Source organism: Kogia breviceps, chromosome 3 (genome assembly GCF_026419965.1).
Source record: "Kogia breviceps isolate mKogBre1 chromosome 3, mKogBre1 haplotype 1, whole genome shotgun sequence".
NCBI classification, from domain to species: domain Eukaryota; kingdom Metazoa; phylum Chordata; class Mammalia; order Artiodactyla; family Physeteridae; genus Kogia; species Kogia breviceps.
This window is the reverse complement of record NC_081312.1, coordinates 159,035,343-159,063,334: the sequence shown is the minus strand read 5'-3', so window position 1 is coordinate 159,063,334 and position 27,992 is coordinate 159,035,343. Positions and strand designations below refer to the sequence as shown.

The 27,992-nt window shown below is 44.4% G+C and overlaps 1 protein-coding gene across 4 annotated transcripts in view; it reads left to right on the top strand.

Moving 5' to 3' along the window:
- The window catches only part of DIP2C (disco interacting protein 2 homolog C), a 371,973-nt gene that overhangs the window by 151,656 nt on the left and 192,325 nt on the right, over positions 1-27,992 (top strand). For 2 of the 4 annotated variants that reach the window (XM_059056827.2, XM_067030168.1), the window contains exons 2-3: positions 23,917-23,988; positions 25,563-25,730. In XM_059056827.2, coding sequence (XP_058912810.1) covers positions 23,917-23,988; positions 25,563-25,730 — 240 coding nt within the window. The remainder of the gene's footprint in view (positions 1-23,916; positions 23,989-25,562; positions 25,731-27,992) is intronic. The other 2 variants (XM_067030167.1, XM_059056829.2) reach the window with 2 other exon arrangements.

The following is a 27,992-nucleotide window of genomic DNA, read 5'->3' as shown; positions in this document are numbered from 1 at the left end:
TCAGATCATCGGTATTATCTGAAAAGGCAAAATTTTAAAAAGCTAAAAGGTTTTGTAATTTTCCAGTTTTCTACTTATTTGCGCAGAAGTGAAAGTTCTGTGGCTAATAGTTGATGACAGCAGAACAGAAAGATAACAAAGTTTTGGGGTGTTGATAGCCCCAGGCTTTGAGCATGGAGGGGGAGGGTGCCAGGAAATGTGCAGGGCCAAGTGGTGGAGAGCAGAGAAAATGATGTGATGGACATCAGGAAGGCCCTTGGGCCTCATAGTCCATTTAGGTTGAAAGAATTCATGTATTTCCCAGAGAGAGACACTGTCTCTTCCCATAGATACCCAAATTGTTTATAGTTGGGATATGCATCTTTATGTAAGCGTTCTTACTCAGAAAGCTGCTGTGGATATGGAAATACTTCTTTTGTGTAATGCCGAAGTCATTTAACATTCATTTCTGACTTTCTTTTTTCTTCCCCATCCTAAATTAATCTCTAATAAGTCTCTGCATATACATACACATCTTTAAAATATATAATGCACATTATGGCTGGTTTAAGCTCTGTATTACCATTACTTAAAAATTACATTTGATGTTTCACTTTTGCTTCTGATAATTTTTTCAGTATGTCCCTGTTTTAAATTTCACAGTGGAATTTCCAGCATCACCCTAGTTAGTGATGCTCCCTGATCTATATAAAAACTGTCCACTATCTTAGCTTATTAATTAGCAATCTTGATTCAAAATCTTTGGATCTACTGAAATTTGACACAGCCTTCTAAATTTTGTTGCATGACTTTTTTGTTTTAGTACTATTCATTAATTCAGATATTTTTCAGGATGTAAGTGAAGTGAATTGTACCAGGAAGCGGTGAGCATGTCCTTGGTTATTCATGAGCTTGCATTGTGGGGAAAAGCATCATTTTTCTCTGAGTTAAGCTTCATGTTTTCTCTGTTATCGCCAAGACTAGATCAAGGTTTTTGTGGAAGAAGCAGCTGTTTAAAGTACCTTGTCACCCTCAGCATTTGCACATCTGTATGTCGGTTTCCCTGGTGTCAGCATCGACCCCTTCCCTCCGCAGCATCAGAAGCAGGAGCATGACTTCTAACCACATGGTGCATTTGTAACTGGATGCACGTGGGGAAGGAGTGCTACAGACAGTAAGAGACCGTGTCTGTCCTCCCTGTACTCAACTCACAGTCTTGTTGGTGGGAGGGTTAGATTTCAGCCCAGTTTTGATGATGAAGGTGATGGATTGGGCCCTGAGAGAGGCTGTGCCATCATCCTGCCTAAATGGCACCTCTTCTGGGACCTGTGGTGGGAATGTAGTCAGAGCAGCTTATCTGTCTGTCACGTCTTCCCGCAGGAATGGAGGCCCCGCTTGACGAATTGGTGACTGAGTGAGTGGGTTTGTGAGCCTGGAAAGTTCAGAAGTGGGACAGGCTTATGCTTTGCCTATTTATTGGCTTCGGTCCAGCCTGGGCTCTTGCTCCAGTTGGCCTCCCATGCACGGCCTTATCCACAGTGTGCTCCCTGTGGCCACCGCACAATAGCAGTCCTGGAACATCATCCTCTGTGGGCCCCCTCAGAACCCAGGGGCAGTAGTGGGGAGGCTGAGTGCCAGCCTGAGAACCGGCCCAGACCCTATGGCCAGGAGAACGTCAGGCGCTGGTTAGCTGAGGCCTGGGCTACTTGAGCCAACCACCATGGCAGGGGCTGCAGGGGGAGGATGGATATCAAAGAAAAATCGGCCTGTTGTCAGCAAACAGAAGTGGGTACTGGATGGGCAGCTTGAAAAGTTCATGCTAGTTCCATATGCAGAACCCAGGCTTGCAGATCTGACGTAGGAATTCCCATACTGTTGAAGTGGGTTAAACAGTGAAGTGGTCTTTAGACATGCTTGGAGTGGGTTAATGTAAAACAATCCTTCTCACTTCCTCCTAACAGTAAAACTGTTTACTTAGAGAGTCAGAGGAGATGAGGAATGGACTGCTGGGATTGTTGTCCGAGGGGAAGAGACCTGTTATTGCACCGTGCAGGAACTTTCGTCACACCAGCTCTGGGGGCTTCTCCTGCCTCCCTTGTCCCATGAGGCAGTGACAGTTGCCCCACTGGTACGTTCCCAACTTACTGGACGTTTAGGTTTAGTTTTCCACCAAACTCAGTTCTCGAGGGGACAGAGCCTCTTGTGGACAGAGGAAGTGCCATGAAATCAGTGCTGCAGACCCGCATGCTCGTTTAGGAGCAGAGGGCCGTGCTGCTACGAGTCTGCACTGGCTTTAGTGTCGAAGGGAAAGTGCTGCCTGGATAGAACAGTGTTAGTTCCTTAGTCACTTCTCCCATCTCAGCTTGGCAGCGTTCTTGGGCACTCGGAGCTGGAGCTGATGGGAGAACCATCGTTTCCTGCTCAATTAGGGCCCAGAGCCTGTCCCAGTGCTGCAGCCCATTATAAGACCACACATGGTTCCGAGGAGGAGCCTGATTCTGGAGCCGGTGCTTCTCCTAAGTTAGAGGGGAAGGTGGATATTAATGTTTCCTTTATCCGTAAAATTCCCTCAAACCCCACCCACCTGGCCAGCCATGCTCATTGAAGCTCTGGCAGTCTCTCTGTGTTGTTTAAAGTGTGAACTTCACGTGGAAGTGGAAGAATAGGTGTAGGATTTCACTGACATAATATATTTCTTTCCAATAGAATTGCACTGAAGAGGCTCCCAGATTTCCTCTGACTCTTAGATGGCACCTAAGTGTTGCCTGACCCTCTCTGGCTTGCTGCTGATATCAACAAGTGACATTTTATAGCAGCACAAATAGGGGTGCCTTGAGATAAATTCAGTGTAACATAGGCGTGTTTGTAAAAGAAAGGGGCCATCTCTCTACTACTGACACGTTTGCTTGGAGTATTGATTTTGTTCTAACTGTGATGGAAAATGATGAACGGCGTCCAGTCTAATCTTTCAAAAATTCATTAGAAGTCGTTCACAGTTTGCTTTGTCTGCTTGTTTTTTTCCTCTCATGATCTGAGTGTAATGAGGAATTCCTTTTGTCATTATCACCAACAAGAAACTCATATTGTGCAAGTCCTTGGGCACTGTGGTGAGAGCAGGTGCCAGTGCCCTGTCCTCAGGGAGCTCTCAGACCAGGTGTGACAGGTGTGGGCAGGTTCGTGTGGTGGGAGGAAGCTTCAGGGGAGAAGAAATCCACAACCCCTCTTCCTTTTGTTTGTTTTTCATTTACAGTCTCTGAAATGGGGATGCACTTTACAATCGAGGGAGCAACCTAGTTTAATTAGCGTATTTTTACCTTAGTGGTCGGTAATGTAATTTGCCTTGGATTAGATTTGATGAATACAGTAGGTACTCAGAGAGGGAGGAGGAGGTGTTCCAGGGAAAGAGAATGGGCTTGGCAAGGTGGGGACTTGTACGCCATTGGGATAGGGGTGGGAAGGGGCTTTAGCGCCAAGCTGCAGCATGGAGGCAGCGTGGACTGGGTGGGGCGGCGGAGTCCAGCATTAGAATGTTTCCATGGAGTCAGGCATCCACAGGTGTTTGTCCCACCAGACCTGAGTTTCTGCATTCCTTTCTTAAAACCCACAAGGTGAGGAAAAAGCTCTGGCACGGGTGAGTTGTTATATCCAACAGCCATCTCTGGAAAGAGTCTAGACAGCTCTTTCAGGTTGGTGATGGCCTTGGACCTGGGAGTTGGGTCCCTGTTGAGTCCTGTGTCCCTGCGTGGGCACCAGGCAGAGTGGGACGGATGAAGGATTCTGGGCTCAGTGCAGATCACCTGCAAAGCAAGCTTGTCAGGAAAGGCTTGATGCCACATCACCCTGCAGTACCCTCAGGGGGTCCTGTGTGAGTCTAGGCTGACTCCATGTCATCCTCAGCCTTCTGTAATGTGGGGGTTAAGTGTGGTTTTGTATTACGCATAGGGTGACGACTTGTACACCTGGTTACTCAAGGACCCATGGTGCTCGCTGCTGGGGGTCATTCCAGGAAAGGTTGTTTCCATGGACCAGTGGATGTACTTCCCATCGACAGCAAGTAGTCAGTGGCCCAGGGTTCCTTTTTTTGTATAAGTTGCCAAGAAAACCCCTAAAGCCATAGTTGCTGCCTCTTGGAGGAACTGCCCTTCTCTGGTGTGTCTCTTGCTTCTGCTGCTTCTGTTTCTCTTATCTTGAGATACTGAGTTAGTATAGTATCATTCATATTAACTTCAAATCTGAATTTGCTTCTGATTTTTAAAGAACAGGTGCATCGATAAGCTTGTGTTGCTGTTTAACTGGAAAGCCGGGGTGTGCTGATGTATCTGGCAGGATGTGACAAGCAGAGTGACCAAGAATTCACATCCTATTTCTTGGGTTGGCTTTTCCCAATCTACAGGTGTGGGGTGAGGGTGACAGCCCGCTTGCCACCTGATACTCTGTGCTCCTTGAGGAGGAAGGACTTTGAGCCGAAGCATGGTTAGTAATGTATGCCAATTCTAAGTAGAGACAAGGGACAGCTACTGAGTGGTTCAGCTGGCACTTTCACACACAGGAAATAGTCCGATGTTTAAAAATTCCTCCATGTGTGGTTGTCACTAAAATGGGCAAAATAATGTGTATTCACTGATTTCCAAAGAAAGAGGGTCTGTAGGAAGGTTATTAAACTTGGAAGGCTTTCTCTAACCCCTCCTATGTTTGTGGTCGAATCCTGACATCACCAGTGGGGCTGGAGAACCCCCCCCCTCACCGTCACCCTCACGTACCTTCTCACACTGTTGTTCCATAACAGTGGAGAGTAGGGCATGGGGTGGGTGGGAAGCTCTGCCAGCATTTAGGATGAACACCCAGTTTCCTGTGGACCTTATGAGTACAAGCTATTCCACTGGGTGAGGGATTTCCTACAATGTATCCCCCCAACCCAAATCAAAGGAATCTAGTTTTGAGCATAAACAGGTTCTTAATGTCGTAGCTTTTACAGCTGAACCCTACCGTGGGGTCATTAGTTTTATCTTAGTTCACTATTAGCAGATCCAAGAGCTTGTGTTGATGGTGAATGTTTACCATTGTGTGTAAAGAAGGGAGTGAACCTTTATGTATACTGAAATCAGATGAGAAACGATTGCTGTGCGATCCCTGCAGGGGTGCTTACAGCTTTTTTGAGGGCCAAATTCTTATTTTTAGATGTCCTGACATCTTTTAAAGCTGCCTTCACATACTAAAAATCAGCATAAGTATGAAAATCAGTCTTGGAGTAGAAAGGGATATACTTCAACTGAGTAATAACTATGCATATGTTAAAAATATCAGCTAAAAATTACTCGAAGTGTTAACCATGAATGGATACAAAATGCAAGCTGGAAGAGTTATTCTTTCAGTATCAAAATTTTAAAAGGTTTTTCTGACACTTTTAACTATGGACAAATCACTGTTAAAACTCAGCTGCATTTATAACATTTTAAATAACTAATTATATTACATTATTTGTTAACTTTTTCTGAGGCATTTTGCATAGTTATATAATTAATGTTTATCTCTTTGCCAGAATTCTGTTCAGATTTTTTTTTTTAGATCAGAAACCTAAAATGAAATGTTTCCTTTCCATTAAATTGTTACTGAACTATGTAACTATCAATTTGTGAATGTGAGAACAAGATTATCTTGTCTCTTTTGGGATAATTCTTGCTTAATAGTGATAATGCTAAATGTTAAAATTACAGCTTATTTCTTTGGAAATTAGTATTTGCATGCTTGCCAGGTGAGAAATGTTGAAAATGTGGACATGAAGAAATTAAATTGCATTCATTTTGTATAGAAAGAAGACGTTAAAAACCCCTTTTGCCTGTTGCCATCACTGTGTTTGCTTAGGTACAGAAATGAGGTCGCTGTAGGCACTTAGAATCTTATCTTTCACTTCCACAATACTAAGCAAGCATCGTCTCCTAATTCCAATACTCAGACTCCTGATTATCAGTTCCAGGGGAATAGATGATAATATACGTGAGCGTTGGCATTCGATATATGGGAGTCCTAATCACACACAGGCTGCTGGAGTGGGAGCCACCGGGCCACCAGGGCCTGGAATGTGCGTGGTTGCGAGCAATGAAGACAAGAAAAGAAAATGCTGGCGGGAAAGCAGTAGCAGTGCCCATGAGGGTTGGAGTCTGGGACCCTTAAGAATGAGAGGGAAGCAGACACCTCTGGGCTAATCCCTGGAGCCTATCGCTGGAAGAAGCCATGGTCTGGCAGGACCGGGATAGCTGCTCCGGGTGGTCTGAGCTCAGCCCTCCCAGCTTGAGAACTCTCTTGGCAAGAGCTGCCCCGGAGGCAGGCTGTGAAGATTCAGTGGACAGAGATGGAAAGATGCTGAGAACAGGGCTGATGCTCTCGCAACCGCTGGGTGCCAGCAAGTGGGAAACACTTGACCAGCTCGGCTTCCTGAACTGAGCTGCAGGTCTGCTGCTTAAACACTCCAAGCACAATGCTCCAAGCACATCAGTGGAAACTCAGATTTCGTGCGTAGCAGTGGTGAAGGGGACACTCCCTCCTGGTCGGAATGTCTGAGTAGAATAAAGCGTAAGGAAAAGGTGTAGTTTGTCAGTGTGAGCAGGTATCCATGGTGGGATCGAATAGACATCCCTCAGAGCCAGTGAGATAAGCGGGACCTTTTCTAACTCTGATGTGGCTGACATTCATGCTGTTCCTGCCCATATGTGGACAAGAGGAGGTGTCACTGGGAGCTGGTTCATTTTCCTGTTTTCTGATTGGAAATTCATGGCTTAAGTTCAGCTGGCATCAGAGTCTTTATATCGTTGAACTTGGAAGCTTTTCAAACACTCAACTGTATGAGCAGGGATCATCTGCATCCTGTAGCCTCCACAATGGGTAGCCGGGGTGTGAAGTCCTGTCTTCACCATTAGTGTTTGCAAATGCCTGTCTCTTTGCATAAAAGTTTGTTTTTCTTGAAGGTTCCAGTTAGATCCTTTTACTTAATGAAATACTTAAAACTGTCATGAAAACGAATCTGCCAACCACCACGAGTGAACGTGGGTGGGTTTTGTTTGTTTTCCTGTGGTGAATATTTTACTAGTGTAAATACTTGCATGAATGCTGAACACTGGGGATGGTGTCGTCTTTCTGCTCATTCCCTCTTGGTTATAGTTAATGGCTTCCACTTGGAGGGTGTGTCAGGCACAGTGAAGGGTGAGGATTACGGGCCACAGTGAAGAGTAACCGTTGGTTCAAACCCTGCACAGGTGTCTGTTGCTTTTTTTTTTTTTTTTGCGGTACGCGGGCCTCTCACCGTTGTGGCCTCTCCCGTTGCGGAGCACAGGCTCCAGACGCGCAGGCTCAGCGGCCATGGCTCACGGGCCCAGCTGATCCGCGGCATGTGGGATCTTCCCAGACCGGGGCACGAGCCCATGTCACCTCCATCAGCAGGCGGACTCTCAACCACTGCGCCACTAGGGAAGCCCTGTCTGTTGCTTTTGAGTAAAATTAAGTGGAGATTTCCATTCTCAAGGGAAACATACACAAACACACAACAGAAATAACTTTAAAAAACAAACCTTTTAGTTTATGTGAGGTCCGGCAAATTTAGCTTGCACAGTTTAACCTTTTTTTCCTAGAAGCCATTATTAATTCGGTGGCTTTTTTCTAGAAGTCATTAATTCAGTAGCATAAGTTAAATATATTTCTTTTGCCTGAAACTAATCACAGATTCTAAAACCAGTGACTAAAAATGAAATGTTAATTTAGGTATAGTGCCCCTGAAGGAAAATACCCAATATTGGGTACATATATTTAGAAAGTATAGGACTCTTAAAAGTCATGTGCTTTTCTCTATTTACGATAGCCAGGACATGGAAGCAACCTAAGTGTCCATCAACAGATGAATGGATAAAGAAGATGTGGCACATATATACGATGGAATATTACTCAGCCATAAAAAGAAATGAAACTGAGTTATTTGTAATGAGGTGGATAGACCTGGAGTCTGTCATACAGAGTGAAGTAAGTCAGAAGGAGAAAAACAAATACCATATGCTAACACATATATGTGGAATCTAAGAAAAAAAAATGTCATGAAGAGATTAGTGGTAGGACGGGAATAAAACACAGACCTACTAGAGCATGGACTTGAGGATATGGGGAGGGGGAAAGGTAAGCTATGACGATGTGAGAGAGTGGCAGGAACATATACACACTACCAAATGTAAATTAGATAGCTAGTGGGAAGCTGCCACATAGCACAGGGAGTTTACCTCTGTGCTTTGTGACCACCTAGAGGTGTGGGATAGGGAGGGTGGGCGATGCAAGAGGGAAGAGATATGGGAACATATGTATATGTATAACTGATTCACTTTGTTGTAAAGGAGAAACTAACACACTATTGTAAAACATTTATACTCAAATAAAGATGTTAAAAAATTTTTTTAAAAGTCACGTGCTTTTGACATACACCTTGTTTACTAGTTTGACCTACATTTGTAAGAACACATATCTTAAGTTGTTTGGATACAACTGCAGATATGTGTGCTCATGTATGTATAAATATTCAGTGTTTTTCTCCCTTTCCTTAAACAAAGAAGACATCAACACTCTTCTATATCAGTATTAATAGTAGAGAGCCATTTTTCCCTCAAAATTAGAAGTCAGTTTTCAGGAAACCCTTATAATCTTTGTGAATTTGGTTTACCTTAATAATATGCCTCTGGGACAAAAACAGAAACAAACCAAAACCACATATATCTGTGGGCTGCATTTTAAAATTTTCAATACCACATGCCTTAGGAAGGTAAACATTTATGAACAAAAAATGTAAAAGGACCCATTAAGGGCAGTTGGTGAGAAAGCACTGGGGTAAAAAAGCAGTCATTGGGTTACCCTGATGTGTCCAACACTTCAGTGGATGTTGTAAGTGGCTGACTGTACCCTGATTGCAGGGCCTGTGGGAAGCCCAGGAATAATGGTCAGGAATGTCCCTGCTCCTTACCAGGTAGGCAGGACAGACAACAGTCTCAAAGTGGATGGAAATTTGAGTTTAAGTGCCAAGGACTCCAAACAGTGTAGGCATGGAAGAGTTACTGCAGATGAGTGAACATGGTTGTACATCCTTAACACTGGGCTTGCACACTGAGTTAAGTGTCATTTCACTTTCACCTGTGCTTTTCTACCCTGGTCCTTGGCTTGTCTGAATTGCTTTGCTATCCAAGCTAGTTTGCAACATGAGCACATTTTCACATTGTCTTTGCATATTGATTTAAGCTTTGATTACTCATTATTTTTTCTTATTTCAAATGCAAGAGGGTTTTTTTTCCTTATCCTGTGGTTGTATGGAGCATATTTTGGAATATGCATACTTTGTAAAGATTACTTCTATATACACATGTACTCGAAAATCCAGAAGAGATTGTGGGTTCCAAAAATAAAGCAGAGATCTTTGTTTACAGTGCCTTCCACTTTTAATGACACATCAGTGGGTAGAGGATTGTATACATTATGCTTCATTATTTACCTTTTGAATAGATGTATTATTAATAATTGCCATGTGATCAAAGTTGGGCAAAATGTTTAGAAAGCATAATGTTTCCATAAGTTAGAAGTTTGTACTGTCATGGTTATTATTATTTAATATTAGGTAGTGGACTCATCAAAACTTTATCACACACATTATATGCCAAGATTGTCCAGATGTTTTCTTCCCAGTAGTTCAGGGTAATTTTGACCTTGAAAGTGATTTTGTGCACAGGAAGCCTCAGAGTGTTTGCTGGGGGAATTCCTGTAGCTCATTGGTCTCACAAAAAGAAGTAACCATTATACAAACTTACTCAAAATAACTAGCCTACTACACATGTCTTCTAGTATGTTTTTTGCCCTCCTGCCCCCCACCTCCCCAAATCCTTTAACTGCAGGCCTTTTCAGGACAGAGCCATTATTTTAGAAAGCAGGATTTTTAAGTTTATATGTACAAATATTTTAAAATATCTATTTATACATATAATTATATAATATTTATATATGTTATATATATTTATATATGTATAATTTGAAGATAAAGTGATATAAAAATCCTAGAATATTCTGCATCTTGCAAAACTATAAGAGGGAGATATTCAGTCATTTTTATCTTTCAAGTAAAATCTTTGTCTCCATTTTATTCCCATTACTTGTCCAGATGGGGCAGTTTGTTTAAGAAAGTCACTGGACTCATTAATTTAGGCACCACTTTATGTACATCGTTAAACATGGTTTAAAAGTGAGAATGTAACTGTTATTTAATCTTTCATTCAGCAATTGTTTAGTGATACGGGTTGTGTCTGTTTCTGGCACATAGTAGTATCTGTTGGATGAGTGAATGGGAAAATAAAGTCAGGGTCACTTCCATGGTGTTTGGGAATGTTGAGTAGGAATGAGTATGAAGCTTATTTAATAAGGACCAAGTGAAAGCTGTATTTTATAGCCATTTCAGAGGTGATTCAGTCTTGGACAGTAACAGTGTGCTCTTCAGATCCTGGATTTCCAGAAGGTCAGAGTGCCCCTTTCATGCAGTGTTCTATCCCGTCTGAGAGAAGAAACAGAGGGCTGTGGTGGCCCCTCATTTCAAAGAGGAAAACTAGGCTAACATCACTGTGCCTGTGACAGGCGGTCTCCTGGCCAGCATCTTGGGCTTCCTGAAGCTGCCCGGGGCCCTGCTAGTGGGAGAGGCAGGACAGCTGCAAGGAGCAGAGTGTGAGCCTACCTCTGACCCTGACCGCTGGCTGACCCAGGGCAGGGGGTGGTTTTTGAGGGAAGTGAGTACGTCTACCAGGGTGCTCCTAGTGTGTGGATTTGCACAGAGGACCTGACCTGGCCCAAATCCCTGTAAATATTTATAGGTGGTCTGTGCTTGCTGAGGGGGTTGCCAGTTTTATTTTCTGGGTCTAAACTTACTCTCTGTGGTGGCCCAGGAACCTTTCTGAGCAGGAGCTGACCAGGTTAGAGTTGGGGTCCATCCACCCACCTCCAACCATGGTGGTCTTGGGTCCCTAAGCTAGCACTTGGGTCATTATGAAGTTCTAGGGATTAGTGTGTCTATTCTGTAGGGTAACATGAACAGTTTGATGAATGACGACTAGAAGTCCCATGTGTTTTTTGGAAAAGCCCAACAGTTCAAAAAGGGACACAGATGATAGATATGACCGCCTTGGTTCCTGGGGCCAGTGCTGGCAACCAGTCTGCAGGTGCACATCCACCAGTCTTGCCGTCGAGGGGATCAGGTGGTGTCACTTCCACTGAACAAGCTATTCTCAGTCCATTCAAAGTAATCAAGAATGTTGAGGAGGGTCTGCCTACTTAGGGGAGAAAATTATTTAGACTAAGTTTTTCAGAATTGGTTCCTTCCACGAAAACAGGAAGTCATTCTTCATACAGTCAACAGTTCTTTGTAAACTAGAATAACATTGGTAAGAAATGTCAGTTTGCAAATAAATCATACAGTGCACAGAAACTTATGCATAAGCATTTACCGAGTTTTGAAATTTTTTATTAATTATTAACCAGTAGGATTCAACATATTCTCATAGGTTCCTTAACTCAGTGGCACAGTGGAAGTTTTTTTTGGCTTCGGCTGTCCCTGGGGTAGAGTGTGAGTTAGCACTGAGGTGCTGTGTATGCTGATGGAAGACTAAATATTCAAGGGAAGATACAGGGGAAGGTGAGCAGATTTCCTCCTTGAAGAATTTTATTTAGCTGAGAAGAAATGGGTAGAAATTGAATTTCAGGTAAATAAAATGTAAGTCAAACAGTCACTGATGGACAGAAAGTGCATTCCTAACAAGCCCACTAAAGAAAGCTGCCTGGGGACCAGCAGAAGCAATGATGACAGTGTCTGGACTGCTCATCTGCGGCAGATGCTGAGCCTGGCCCCATTCCGAGTCCTGGTGGAGTGGGAGTTGGCCGGGACTGGGAGAGAGGAGCACGCGAGGCTTGCGTAGCCCAGGTGGCTGACTGTCAGAGACATCACGTTCCCCCAGAGTCGCGCCTGCGCACAGCCAGCGAGGTTCAGGGGCAATGCTCCAAGCACTTTCCTTCAGTTGGTTATCTTATGTTCAGACCAAGAATGCTTTCTTGGACACAACACTTTGTAGATGTCTTATTCCTTTCTTTGCCCTTAGTGAAGCAAGAAGTGATCACAGGCCAGAAGAGTAATGGGGACAAGATGGTTGTCGCCACAGAGAAGATTGCTAGGAAATAAGTCAGCTGCATAGCGGAATGTTGCAAAAACTGAAGTGTTTTTAAAACTCTTCACAGATGTCTTCCCTATCCCAGCCTATTCCAAAATAACTAATTTTGTGGCACTTATGTTTTGAGATTCCACCTCCCAATGTATGATAGTTGCCTCAAGAAATTTCACTTCTGCCTCCCTCCATGTTCCCTGTATTCTGTAGCCCACGTCCTGGGGGACTGTCACAGTGAAGCGCCTGTCTTACCATTGTGCTCTTTAGACGAATGTTGAGCATCTGGCTTCCACAAATCAGGTTTGTGTAGATCTATGTAACTGATGTGCATTGTGGGATTGATCTTTACTGGATCACGTGTAAGTTTGTAGAGGATAAGCTTTTGGCAGAAGACAGAGTAGTCAGCTAATTGCAGAACCAAACGGGTGTTACAAGTTGAGGTGAAGGTTCTTCCCTTCCTCCTTACCATCGGTGAGGATTCATTCTGAAGTTGGTAAAAAGAAAAGTAACTGCTACGGTGGAACAACCAGAAACTACTGGAGGAGATAGAGTGTGTGTACTTTCTCCTTGCCTGCTAATTTTTAAAAAAATCTGCAAGATACACTTTAGCATCTTTTATATTTTTCTTCAGTGATTCATTTACTTGAAAAAACAGAAGTCTTCCCACACAGACCAATATTCAAAATCTATTAACAGTTTGTGGGGGTGGGGAAGGAATCACAGGGTTGGGCTTTTCTGTTTTGTTTTGTTTTTCTCATTTACTTCCACTTAAGCACTTAAGCTCATTGTGCCAGAAATGATTTTTTAAATTTAACTGTGGAGAAAATGAGTGTGTGTGTACTTAAATATTTCCTCACAAGAGAAGGGGCTCGTTGGGGTTCATCCAGCTGCTGTGATGGGTTGATGTTTTCCTGCGTTTGGTCCATGCAAGTTCCTGTGACATGTAATTTACATAAATGCTCTGTAAATCTTGTGTTAAAAGGGCCTTGTTCCGGCTCAAAAAAAGCACAGTTTTTGCCTTGGTTCTGCCTCTAAACAAAAGAGCTGTCTGATTTTTGAGAGGGGCCCTTCCTCTGCCCCCTACACATGGAATCTCCAGCGGGGTGGTCCTCACGGCTTGAGGCTCCAAGTGGTGGATGTATTCGCTTTGTGCCCTATCCAGTGATGATGGGATGGAGGATGTTCTTATTGATGAGGAGTTTACAGTGTGAAAGGGAAACATGGTTACCTGAAGCCAGGAAGCTAGTGCACAGAACCTGGAGCTTGTTTACCTGTGATGCGCTCACCTGGTGTGACATGGCACCCTGGGACTGCGGGGCTCCCAGTGGGGGCAGTGAGACCCCATGGGTGGGCACAAGGAGAAGAGTGGGCTTCTGAGTAAGTGGAGGACTTGGTGCTCTGGGTTGAGGGTCTGCCTGGGATGCTGGGTGAGAAAAGCAGCCCCTCCCCAAATGTCGGGAGAGCACGAGCACCCTTCAGTGTGGTCTGGATGCCCTAGTTACCAACCTACCGCTTCACATTCAAAGAGAAATTTTAAACCATGCTTTGCTCCTAAACTGTGTTTTTAGGCTTAATTAAAATTACCCGATTTCCATAAGCCCTGTTTTCTTGTCTCAGGATCCTGTGGTGAATCCCCTGCTGTATTTCACGTTGAACTCCTGGGTTCTTGCACGTTTTCTCTCGCACATGCTGCAGCTGCTTGTCATGTTGCGCTTTGCCCAGTCTCCACAGAACCAAACCCCTGCCCCCCTCTGTCCCTTCTCGTGTGCGCATTCCTGTCCTCCCTCACATCTCTCTGCCTCTCCGTAGTCTCACCTCTAAGAGGGGAGCCCTCTGGGTCTGCTCTGCACCCCTGCTTTCACTGCAGGACTCTTGAGACTTTGTAGATCCGAGTCTGGCTCCTCATTGTACAGATGGGAAAACTGAGGGCTGGGGAGGTTGTGCTCCTAGCTGACTTACAGCCAGGTAAGTGACCCCCTGGGAGCCAGTCCCAGCTTCCCGAATCCAGGTTTGTGCCTTCTCCACACACAGGGTTACGGCTGCCTGTGCTGTCGTTTTTCTTACTGTCAGGTCACATGTGGTCAGGGCTGGGCCCTCTCTTCTTCATTCATCCTGGCTGATGGCTCAGAGGATGTCATCCGAAATGGTCAAAAGGGGGTGAGCCAGGCACATACACTTTAGAATTAACCTGGAGTTGGACTGTTTTCTTCGGGAACCTAAGGATAGAGGTTCCATATGGAAGTATACGTTATCAAAGGATCAGGATGATGAAAATCACAAAATGCTGGTGAAAGAAATCAGTTAAATACCTTGTTCATGGATCAGATGATGCAATGTGTAAAGATGTCAGTTCTTCCTAAATTGATCTGTAGATTTAAGAGAACTCCTATCAAGTTCTCAGCTTTGTGGTAGACATAACAAACTTTTCCTAAAATTTATATGGAAAGGGAAAGGCCCTTGAATAGCCAAAACAGCTTTGACAAAGGAGAATAAAGTCGGAGAAATCATTCTTCCCCATGCTAAGGCTTCCTGTGTAGCCACAGTTGTCAAGAGTGTGAGTTAGACCCACAGTGCAGTAGAATGGGGTGGGGAACTCAGACCTACACAAAATGCCCAATTAATTTTTTTTTTTTTTTTTTTTTTTTTTTGGTATGCGGGCCTCTCACTGCTGTGGCCTCTCCCGTTGCGGAGCACAGGCTCCGGACGCGCAGGCCCAGCGGCCATGGCTCACGGGCCCAGTCGCTCCGCGGCATGTGGGATCTTCCCGGACCAGGGCACGAACCCGTGTCCCCTGCATCGGCAGGCGGACTCTCAACCACTGCGCCACCAGGGAAGCCCCCAATTAATTTTTGACCAAGGAGCAAAACCAATTCAATGGTGGAGGGATGACCTGTTCCATAAATCATGTTGGAGGAATTGGACATCCATAGACCAAAAAAAAAAAAAAAATCTAGACCTGAATCCCACACCTTATACAAAAATTAACTTAAGGATCATAGATCTCAGTGTAAAATGTAAAACTACAAAACAGCTAGCAAAATAGAGAAGTCTTCAAGTCTGAGGATGAGGCAAAGAGTTCTTAGATTGAAACTAAAAGCACAGTCCCTAAAATGAAAAATGGATAAATTGGACTTCATCAAGATGAAAACTTCGGCTCTGTGGAAGACTCTGTAAGAGGATGAAAAGATGTTGGAACTGGGGGTGCCCCTGTGTTTGTGGACCTGCACTCACCCTTCCTGGCTCTGACAAGTGTCAAAGTTAAGTGCTAACATCCAGACCTTACTGGCTGGAGTTAAGATTTCAACATAGTGCATATTTAACATATATATTTTTCTTTCTGGTCATGCCATTAACTAAATGTTTTGAGGAACTTTATGGTTATTCCCATAAACATAAAAATCCCAATCATGTTGAGAATTTTTTTCCATCATCCTGAGTATTTGAATAAGCGTTGGTGATTTTATAATCCTAGAGAAGGGTTTATATTTATCCTGATTACCTTACTTAAAATATCCTTATAGAACTCAAATTTTTAAATTTTGCATTGGAAATATGGCATAAACTTGAGAAAAATGAAAGAGCGATAAACCCAGTAGCAAGATAGTAACAAAGGAAAACACAATAATTGGGAAGTGATGTGACATCTCTGAGATGTGGGCCCAGGCTCTGGAAGGACGTGAAGGTGCTGCTGATGGGTTTGCACGCAGTCCAGGAGCAGCCTTCTCCAGGCTCCAAGGTCGAGGCCCCGCAGTCTCACCAGCCTTCTAGTGGTAGGTCAGTGGGTGGGGAGCAGGTGGGCGCTGGGGACTTAGATCCAGAGCTGCGAGCCGCTGTGTGGTCGACACAGGGAGAGCTGATGGCACCCCAGGTCCAGTTACTGTGGCGGGGATAAATGAGAAGCGCGTGGATGCCTAAGAGGTTGGGATTTCAGGTTTCCTCAGGATTTCTGATACCTCTTTCATATGCTGCCTTCGGCCTCACTCTCCTAGAGCCATCCTGCTTTTCACATGTACTGCTGGCTGGCACACCCAGCATGGAATTCTTCCTGCCTAACTCAGAGCAGGAGCTGCGCCTGGGAGCCTGGTAGTGTCCTTCACAAGTTTGCACGTGTAATAGATACCACATGAGTATTTGTTGGGTTTTTAAACTGTTTTCTTCCCTATTTCATGTTTTCTGAGACATTTCACATTCTGTGTATTTCATCTTTTCAACTACGGTAGAAGGTAGTAGGTGTTATTACCAATATTTTATCACTGAGAAAGATGAGACCAGAGCAGTTAGCTGACGTATGGTTTGTGTTCAGGGCGAGGAGAGGTTCCCGGTCTGCCTGCTTCTACTCCCCTGGACAGGTGGGTTCTTGCCAGGACAGCACAGTCTCTCTGCAGAAAAGAAAAGCTTCCCACAGAGATGACAAATGTGCCTCCAGCAGCTGGGTGGGAGGGGAAAGGCCGTCAAGGGTGCTCCCTAAGCCTTATAAAGCCAGCGGCTTAGGAGAGAGGCGTTCTGAAGGTTCCTGACAGCCATAAAATTCCAAACATGGAAACGACTGCTTTGTTATATAAAGCATTCGTTCCAGCATTAAATAATAAACTCCTGACACCAAGAATGGAAACCGTCCCTGTTAGGCTGGTCTGTTTACTCGGCGCTTACCCAGCTGTGGAGGTGGCTCTGGGGCACATACTCCCCTCTTGGGGGTATTCCTGGCTCTGCGGGTTGTCTTATTCTGACCCGACACTCACAGGGCTCTGCAAATTCCTGTGGGGTCCAAGTTTGCCAGAATGAAGCCAGGATGGAAAAAGAGAGGAGCTGCAGTATCACCTCCCTTCTTGCATTTCATAGGCTGGTTTTTCCTTCGCTTTTCTAAGGCTCAGGGTTTGCCTGGAAACTCTGGACTACAATATAAGTAAGAAAAAGAATTCTTCCCAGGGTGGGGGCGGGGCGGGGAGAATGGTCTCTGTCTTAGTGAGATTCAACCGTACATTGGGGGCTTTACTTGACTTGCATTTTCAGTTCAAATTTATGACTTGGCTCTAAATCTCTCTCTCCTTTGTTACAGAACACATGAGAACTTTAATTTCTACTGTTGTAATTCTTGGTCTTACGGAACTTCTTTGTCCAAGAATAATAATATAAATAACATTTTCGATAAAGTAGAAAGTGTCTCAAAAATCACTTTTATTTTCTCTTCACTGAAGTTACAAACGATTTATGTGTTTACTTTTCTGTCATACATTCTTATTCCTAAAATGAAAGGAGAGTTAGATGGGTGTCTTGAGTATCAAAGCATGGAAAATACACTCTTTGGAATTTTGTATGGGAAATTCTCAAGCAAGGGATCCTGTGGTCCATGTCCTTTAACGTCAGCAACTGTTTGCTCCTTTTCAAGGAGCAAAATGTAGTCGCAGCATGGGCGAAGTGGTCTACACGTTTCCTTGATAGTGTTCTTTTAGCTTACAGGTTGAAAGAGCTTACAGTTTAATTAGCTGCTGTAAACCTGGAATTAACCTGGTTAATTAACCTGCTGTAAACCATGGAATAGTCTTTACAGATTGATAGGTTTTAATAAAGTCTTGCTTAGAAATGTGATGTGAAGTAGGGTTCCTCTCTCTCATAGCCTTTCTGCATTGAGTTTACAAAGTTTCATCCTGAAGACTGTGTGCTCATTACAGATCCAAAGGGAGGAGCAGCCAAAGTTGGATGCTAAAGCATCCAACTTTAGCCTGAATGGATGTAAAGTGAGGAGAAACACTGTGTGTTTCCATGGTGATCCCATGGCACTGATTGTAGGTCAACCTCAGGAGGAAACCAAGGAGGGGCTCTGGGTGGATGGAGTTGTGTGTAAAGCTAGCCAGCTTCTGTCTGTCCTACCCATCTTTCATCCATCTTCCTTCCTTCTATCAGTCATCTATCTGTCCTTTCAATTTATTCTTTCTATCTCCATTCATCTACCTCTCTATCTGTCTTACTATATTATCCTCATTGGTTGCTTCAGAACACAAGACCCCCCCTACTTATATAAATTTGCAGTGAGTTTGACATAGATAGTCTGTTGGACCTCAGTCTACCAGATGCTAAAGTAGCTCCAGAGTTAAAAATAACTGGACTTTCTGTGTGGAAAAGGAAACGCAGTGAGGACATTTTAGCCCTGATGCTTGGGACGCCCGAGGAACCTGCTCCTGCCACAGACGCTGGATCCTTTACGTAACACATGAGCCAACCTGGTGTTTCACACACTTTTATAATGGAATAATCATCGATTTCCTTCAGTCCTTTCCCCACATGGCCACTAAGTTAAATAATCACCAGGCATTTTCCCTGATTATGAATGCAGCATCTGTCCAGTCACTTATTTGAAGTCATTCTGTATGTTGGTGTCTGCTCCTCATTTGTGATTAACTCCATCAATACATAGTCCTGGTCTGTAAAACAGAGGGGTCATACTCAGTTCTGTAGGACACTGACCCGTGAAGGTGTCACAGCCTGGCTTTGAAGATAAACCACTCGTATATGTTACAAAAACAAACTGTAAGCAGCCATCTGAGGCCTCATGAGACTTGTGCAGAAATCTGTGTGGCCAGAGCGCAAGGCTGGGATGTCACTGAGACAGGGCAGGGGCTGGGGGCATGGAAACAGGCAGTGGGGTGCGCGGTTGTCCCTGAGGAGTGTGTCCGGGTCAGGCAGAGAGCTGGGAAGGACATCAGGTGGCAAGAATGCTGACCAGTGGTCACAGAGTGGAGGCTTGAGTGGAGACTCTAGGTGTGGCTTTCATGGGAAATGTTTTGGACTTGCACAGAGGTGGTTTTCTTCTTAGATCTGGGGGCTTGGGCGAGAAACATAACCATTATTTGCACCTCGACTTCTTACCTGTAAAATCAGTTGTTCTAAGGATTAAAAGAGATTATTTAGGACGCATAGGACAGGGCTGTGTAGTTAATACTTCTGGCTATGCAGGCTGCACACTGTGTGTTGTGGTGCTTACCAGGGAGTATGGCTGTGTGCTGGTAAAACTTTATTTCCAAAAACAGCCCACAGGCTGGATTTGTAGTTTGCCAACCTGTGATTTAGATAAAATTCGTTGGGTGTGGAAGTTATTCAATAAATAGTGTCTCCCTTTCCCTCTTCTAGGTTTCGAGAGAGGATAGCAGCCTGAGATTTCTGAGTTGTATCTGGAGGTTCTCCGAGCTGACTGCTAGTGGCATGATTTAGTAGTGGAGCTGAAATAGAACACCTGCATGGAGGTACTGACTCCGCCTCCCATCCGGCCTTTCTGAGTCTGTGGGGTCAGGAACCTGAGTGGAGGCCGACATTAACATCTCCCCTTTAAAGAGGAGCTATGGCTTCATGCGGAAAGCGCCTGTGTTCCTTTAGGCCAGGATCTTAACAGCTGGAGCTTTCCAAAGTAAGACCACATTTAAAAATGAGAGTGAAGAATGAGTGTCCTTTGAGGTTGGCTTCAAGGGAAGGACCCCCCCCACCCAATACTTAAATGTTCATCTGAGAAATTTTTAAAACTTGAGCTGAACTTTGTCTTTTAATCTTTCTACTAGCTTAAATGGTTGATCCTCAGCCTTTACTATATGTCTGCCTTTACTAGTGGGATTTTTCTTTTCCTATAGATTCTTGTTGTAGCCTTTTCTTTTCCACTTAGAAGATCCTTTAACATTTCTTTTAGGGTAGGCTCAGTATTGATGAAGTCTTTTAGTTTTTGCTTGTCTGACAAGTTATTTATGTCTTCTTCAATTCTGAATGGTAACATTACTGGGTAGAGTATCCTAGGTTGCAGGTTTTTACCTTTCAGCACTTTAAATGTATCATGCCCTTCCCTTCTAGCCTGCAATATTTCTGCTGAAAAATCAGCTGATAGCCTTACGGGGGTTCCCTTGAATATGACTGTTTCTCTCTTGCTGCCATTAGAATCCTCTATCTGTAACTTCTGTCATTTTAATTATGACATTTCTTGGTGTGGGTCTTTTTGAGTTCATCTTGTTTGGGATGGGACTCCCTGTGCTGCCTGTACCTGTATATCTGTTTCCTTCTTTAGGTTTGTAAAGTTTTCAGCCATAATTTCATCAAATACATTTTTACCCTCTTCTCTATCTCTTCTCCTTCTGGAACCTCATAATGTGGTTGTTAGTGTGCTTGATGTTATCCCAGAGATCGTTTAAACTGATCTCATTTTAAAATTTGCTTTTCTTTTTACTGTTCTTCTTGTGTGATTTCCATTATTCTATCTTCCAGATTACTGATGTGTTCTTCACTATCACCTAATCTGCTTTTCCTTCCTTCTAGTGTGTTTTTCATTTCATTTATTGTATTCTTCAATTCTGACTGGTTCTTTTTTTAAAAAAAAATATTTTCTAGTTTCTTACTAAAATTCTCACAATGTTCATCTATTCCTTTCCCAAGTTTAGTTAGCATCCTTATTACTAATGCTTTGAATTCTTTATCTGGTAAATTGTTTATTTTTGCTTCGTTATCTGTGGTGAGCACAAGTCATGTCTTACCCCAGGGTGTGCTGGCAGCTCTCAGCTTTTAGGAGGAGGGGCTGAAGATGGAGGGGTGAGGACTGGACCCATGTGTGAGCTGGGCTTCCCCTCTGCTCGATGGGGTCAACACCCTATCGGGGCCGGGCCAGGTCCCAAGTGGCTGGAGCAGAAGCCCTGAGGGACAGGTCCAAGCCGGCTCCATTCCCTTTAAGTGTGTATTTTCCTTGCTCCCCACACAAGTCCCCTCGCCCCAGCAGTGCTGAAGCAAGAGGTGCCTGTGTGGGCTGTCAGTGGGGTTGGGGGGTTTGGCTGCTCACAGAGGTCAGGGCTGCTTCCTACTCGCCACCTGTATAAGCGCTGCTAGTGGTTGCCGCCACCCCACTCAGTCGCTGCTTTGGGTCTGAGCTGCTCTGAGTCTCACAGCTGGGCCCTCTCCCCATCATGAAGCAAGTGGGACTGGAGCGGTCGCTTGGCTCAGGCTATGGGAAACCAGCAGCTGCTGGAGCAGCCCTCACTCCGCCCTGCATGGGAGGAAGCCAGTGTGCACACTTCTCACCGTGGAGCCCAGGCTTCCCACAGCCCTCCTGTTAGTCCATGGGCCCTCCAGCCAGCCAAGGGCACTCATCTTCACTGTGTCAGACCCCAGGACCAGGGAGCCTGATCTGTGGCTGAAGTGCTCACTCCCCAGGGCAGATCTCTGCTCCTGTGATCTCCCTCTTCCTCTGAGTCCCCACCGTGGGGCACAGCTCCTCACCTGATCACTTCTCTTCCTACCCTGTTCCATGTGGCTCTTTATTATAGCCCCAGTTGTACAGGAGTCTTTCTGCCAGTCTCCAGTTAGTTTTCAGTGAGAATTGTTCCACATGTAGATGTAGTTTAGATTTGTTCATGTGGGGAGGTGAGCTCCACATCTTCCTGCTCTGCCATCTTGATCTCCTCCTCAAAACTTAAGCTGAACTTTGGGTGAAGAACAAGCTGGAAGGGGCTGGTTCATCAGGCTGGGATTTGATGGTAGGACTGTGCAGAGCAGCTGTGGGGTTGGCTGGGAAAGGGAGAGCACCGGGGGGAAACACCCAGTAAACAGTATGTGTGTACCCTGTGCTCAGGTGGCCTCCCAACAGGCCAGTATGTGCTTCTCCCACCAACACACCCTCACGCACATGCTCCTTTCCCTGTCGCATGCTTCTGTTTTCCTCTAGGCATCCCCTCGAGGAGCAAACTGGTTTTGAGTTTATAACATGCTGAGCAGCAGTACAATTAGCACAAAAAAATGGCTCTCTCGTAGTTTATTATCTTCAAAGAGCGGTCAGTTTGTTTTAGCACCAAAAACGCTCAATAGTCAATAGCGGGATGTGGTTTCATATATTTGTGTTGTTTACAGCTCCATGTGCATAAACTAGTCATGTGTTTCGTGGGCTGGACAAGACTGCAGTGAGCTGTGAGGTGGTTGGGTCAGGGTGCCCTCTGGTTTGATCAGGTGTAGCGAGCACCACCACTAGGAAAAGCGGACTTAGCAACTTGTGTGTGATTCATTATAACTTTTCATTTGTTTGCTGTATTTTTACTACAACTTTAGTATTTAGCTCTTTCAGGAATGATGGCTTGGTCAGAATATTAGGAAAAAAATTAACAGTTTCAGAAAAATTCAAGGGCACAAATAAGCATTTTTGGTACATTCGAGCTTGTAATTGGGAAAGGCTGTTGCACATCATAAAGGTTATTTGTCCCAGGTACTTGGCACTTGGGGAAAATGCCAGCCTAGCAATGGCCCTTGAATCTCTGGCATCAGCATTTCATTCCTGTTTTAGTGATAAGCTTCTTTCTCATATATTTTGGATTCCATAGGTCCTATGTTCTCTTGCTTTGTTTTATCTACTGTTTCATTTCGTCTTAGACACATATTTTCAAAAATACGCTAGTAAAGTCCTTGGGACCGACACGCCTGACAAGAAAAAAAATCTCATTAATGGAGGAAGATGCTAATCAGTGGTGGTTTTTTTTTTTTAACATCTTTATTGGAGTATAACTGTTTTACAATGGTGTGTTAGTTTCTGCTTTACAACAAAGTGAATCAGTTATACATATACATATGTTCCCATATCACTTCCCTCTTGCGTCTCCCTCCCTCCCACCCTCCCTATCCCACCCCTCTAGGTGGTCACAAAGCACAGAGCTGATCTCCCTGTGCTATGCGGCGCTTCCCACTAGCTATCTGTTTTACATTTGGTAGTGTGTATATGTCCCTGCCACTCTTTCACTTCATCACAGCTTACCCTTCCCCCTCCCCATATCCTCAAGTCCATGCTCTAGTAGGTCTTGTGTTTTATTCCCATCGTATGACTAGTCTCTTCATGACATTTTTTTTTCTTAGATTCCATATATATGTGTTACATACGGTATTTGGTTTTCTCCTTCTGACTTACTTCACTCTGTATGACAGACTCCAGGTCCATCTACCTCACTACAAGTAACTCAGTTTCATTTCTTTTTATAGCTGAGTAATATTCCATTGTATATATGTGCCACATCTTCTTTATCCATTCATCTGTCAGTGGACACTCAGGTTGCTTCCATGTCCTGGCTATTGTAAATAGAGCTGCAATGAACATTTTGGTACATGACTCTTTTTGAATTATGGTTTTCTCAGGGTATATGCCCAGTAGTGGGATTGCGGGGTCATATGGTAGTTCTATTTTTAGTTTTTTAAGGAACCTCCCTACTGTTCTCCATAGTGGCTGTATCAATTTACATTCCCACCAGCAGTGCAAGAGTGTTCCCTTTTCTCCACACCCTCTCCAGCATTTATTGTTTCTAGAGTTTTTGATGATGGCCATTCTGACCGGTGTGAGATGATATCTCAGTGGTGGTTTTGGCCAGCTCTCACTGGGGTAGACACCTGCAGAATCTGTTGTTGATTGAGTTAATGAGAGCCATGTAGATCGGGGCGGTTTCCTGCCCCACAGATGTGAATAAGAGTGCAAGAATCTAATTCTGGACCCCATCAGAGCCAAAACCTTGTGAGAAGGGACCGGGGACAAGCATGTGTGCGCGTAGTGAAGGATTTTATATAACTTAAATGAGTATTTGTGAGCAGAGGAAATGTCAAGGTGAATGATACGAAGTGCTTTCTTCTTAAATTATAAGGAAATAGAAGACACACACAGATGTGACTGTGTCTTAGTTGAGTGTTCAGCTCTACCTGTGAAAGCATTCTGAACTTCCCTCTCCTTCTCTTACAGGTGACATCACACAAAAAGGATATGAAAAGAAGAGATCAAAATTGATTGGAGCCTACCTGCCCCAGCCTCCAAGTACGTAAACCTTGATGAGTAGCATAAAGCATCCCATTTTAAGAGTTAACTGCAACACGCGAGAGAACAGCTGAGCACAAGTCCTCTCTCAGTCCCCAGTCTGCATGCAGATCAGGCCATTGAGGTGGCACTAGGCACATCCTACTCCTTTGTGTGATTGCAGGATATTTTGTGAATTTAGAAGATACATGCGACTTTTCTATAAATGTGCCTAATAAATTTAATAGGTACTTTATTCATAGAGCCGCAGTAATATGTTTATTTTTAAATGGCTATAATCATAAAAAATATGAGAGCATTTATGGTTTAAACATGACTTTTGTCTTAGTGAGTTAAATTTATTGATAGTGGTTGAAATTAATCCAAGGTTTTCGTTGACGTCATTGGTGGGGAGTGGAGGGCCAATCTGGAAATCTAGAAAATGATGTAACATCCTGCCTGGTATTATAAAATCATAAAGATTGGTTGTTTTTTGAAACGTGATTGTCAATGTTACGGATTCTTCCCCAAGTACAAATTCTGTTTAATTCCAGCGTTTTCACCTGTGCAAGTGTTGTAGAATTTCTGCCCTGGAGCTGGGTTCTGTACGTTTCAGGGAAAGGAAGATGATACTGGGCTACAGTTGTAACACTCTGTTCTGATGTAAGCTCAGTTCAGCCCAAGGGCAACCTTGAGAATTTTCTGGGCATCAGGAAAGGCTTAAAGCTAACACAAGTCCTCCAGGAGGAAGGACAGCAACAGAAATGGACTCTCCAGTGTTCACTGTTGGAACAAATGGGAAGCTCTGCTGAGCCGCTTCTGCTAGAAGAGGTTCAAGTCTGCATGTGCAGGCCCAGCGCAGGCCCACCGGCTCTCCGGGCTGTGACACAGCCTCCAGTGCTGTGGGAGCAGAAGGAGTGTCCCCACCTGTGGCTCACATTCCAGGACACTTAACTTGTGTGTTGAGTTTCTGCTGCTTTTTTAGCTTTGTTTGGTTTGGTGTGATTTCTTTCTTTTCTCAGTACTTAAGAAAGTTAACATAAAGATGACCGGCTGCGCAGGTCTGCCTTAGCTGACTTCCTAGGTTTTCCTGCTGTCTAGTCTGTAAAAGGAAGAAGCTCTGCGCTGAGTGGATGGAAAATAAGTGTGTTGTCTAGCTGACCCCATGTGTGAGAGGCTTCAGAGCACACGTGGGCAGACGACTAGATGTGGTCTCCCCGCTTTCCTCTTCTCATGCTCCAGCAGAGCTGTTGTGATGAATTCCTGTCTGCACGTGGCCCCTCCTGGTCTTGGAGGAAGGCTGGCGGGGAGACTGTAGGCCCTTTGGGTTGCTAGATTTTATTGTCCGTGCCTTACCAAACAAAAGTGAAACAGAAGCAGTTCTGCACCTTCCCAGAAGATGGCTCTGGGGCTGCGACAGTGCCAGGAACATGGCTGACCCGTGTTGCTGAGCGCTGAGGGTGGCCCTGTGTGGCGTGGTCCCTTTGATGTTCTTTGTGCTGTTCTGCATGGGGTCGGCCGCTCTGCTCGGTGCTGTAACAAATTTAAAAAAAACTAAAGTTTGAATTAATTAGTTTTTTTTCAACTTGTTACAGCAGCGAATGGAGCTGCCGTGGTCCGGTGTAGACTGCAGCACAGTGAAGGAGCCCCGAGAAGAATGCTGCAGGCTGGCAACATCGGGGTGTGTGACATCCGAGACGCCGCGGTCAGAGAGCGGGCGGCCAGCACCGCAGGAAACCGGCCACTGTTTTACTTTCGTTTCGGTGAGCGCACTTAACAGAGAGAGAGAGAGAGAGAGACATACCCCATGGCAGGGCACGTTTGCAATGGACTGTCCACCTAATGCCTTTCTAAACAGAAGTGAGGGCTCAGCCTTGGGGGAACATAGGAGGTCCTGTTTCTGAGCCCCTGTTCTCCATTTGAACTTGTGTGACTTATCGAGGCCACAGTGCTCCTTGGGCAAACTTGTCACAGACCCCGGACCATGATCATTCTGCTGACTCAGGGCCCAGTTTTGAGTGTTTTCTATTAAAATATAACACTCGGTTTTTACAACCATATTTTTGCATTTGGAGCACCACTTACAAAACACTTAGAAAGAAAGAATGCATGACAGATCATACAGTTCTTCCTAAAATTGTTGATATTCCGCTAACCTTTGTCTCATAGCCAGAGACCTGGGTGAAGGATGAACTCTAATGAATCCTGGCCTCTGAGATCTGCTTCAGGGAGTAAGGTCTGTAGCTCCATGGTATTCCTATCTCCAGAGGGCAGTTATGGAGTTTTGAAATTGAAAAATTGAACCAGTTAATCATAGAGTGTATTCTTAGAGGTCGTGATCCTATTCAGAGGTCAAAATTATTTTAGTGAGCAATATTTTGAATATAAGAAGCCCAAAAAGATGAGTTCAGTGCACCTTTTAGTACAATAAGGAATAAGCATTTATAAGCTTCAGGGTTTTACCTCAAATAAAAGGCATTGTTTGAGAATCAGGTACAGACACTAAGCTGTTATGTCACAGTCGGTCCCCAGGATCTTAGAGGAGGGCACCCAGCCGGTTCTCTCTGCTGTGGCTCTGCCCTCCTCTCCATGCCAGCCTGCTGACTGGCGTGATGCATGTCTGTGTGGAGAAGAGCGGAGCTGTGGTAGGCGGGTGGTGGAGTTGGGCATTAGCTGCAGGGGCCCCGTCACAATTTATGTGTGCTTCACTGCTGCACCTGTGGATGTGTGAAGCTGTGAGAGCTGCTTTGGAACACTGCTCCCTGGCCCTTGTGGCCACGCCATTCCCACTGGGAAGGAGAAGGCAGGTTCACCCATGATACTGGGATTGGGCGACCAGATGCCCAGGTAGTTTTGCAGTTCTTATTGCTGCTCTGTATTTCTGAGAAGTTGCACTGGATGAATGGTCACTCGTATACGACTGTCTCTGGGAAGCAGTAAGGAGAGCATGTGGATCTAAATTAGAGAATTCTTTCTTGACTCGGTCAGTCTTAGACATGATTCTTTTGGTGTAGGTTCTTTATGAGAAATATCTTGTTTTCCTTTTTAGTTACCCTTATCCTGCCATACACTTTTCTAAAAGTAGTTTGTGTTTAGATGAACTTTACTTCTTTTTTTTTTTAACGTTATTTTTATTTATCAGAGAAAAAGTTAAGACTTCTCTAGAGGGACTTCCATGGTGGCACAGTGGTTAAGAATCCGCCTGCCAGTGCAGGGGACATGGGTTCGAGCCCTGGTCCAGGAAGATCCCACATGCCACAGAGCAACTAAGCCCGTGCAGCACACCTACTGAGCCTGTGCTCTAGAGCCCATGCTCCACAACAAGAGAAGCCACCGCAATGAGAAGCCTGTGCACCGCAACGAAGAGTAACCCCTGTTCAACACGATTAGAGAAAGCCTGCACACAGCAACGAAGACCCAATGCAACCATAAATAAATAAGTAAATTTATATATTAAAAAAAATTTTAAAGACTTCTCTAGAAAGTATTCTAAAGATACTTCAAAGATACTTTGGAGATTTGTTCGGGACACACGATTATGAATTAGGATGGCTTCCACAGCTGTCAACAACAGCTGAGCACCCTAGTCTGAGCTCCCAAGCATTACCCCATCCCAGGCAAAGTGCTGGGGAAGCAGGTTTTTTCCTGGTTTTCTTCTCTGCACAGAAGTGAGTGACTGGGGAACCCAGTCAAAGATACGCTGTCTTCAGGGAGCACAGTGTTGAATGCTCACCTAAAGCTGGATGAGGGAAAGTGTGCCAGAGCTAGAAAGAAAAAAGAAAATTATGTATTTAATGAAGTAAGGGGTCAGAATATATTGAAAATCATTATCAAAGAGAAAATATTATTCAGGAGAACTTATTTGGTTCTAGTTCTCTTGCAGTTTTTCATTAGTCTCTGAAACTATATGTTTTTTATTAGTCTCTGAACCTGATAAAATTTGTGAAAATAGAAGATAAAATCCACTCTCTACCACTCTCTCCAGGGATATCTTAATCACATGGTGTTAGCTTCTATATGAGTCT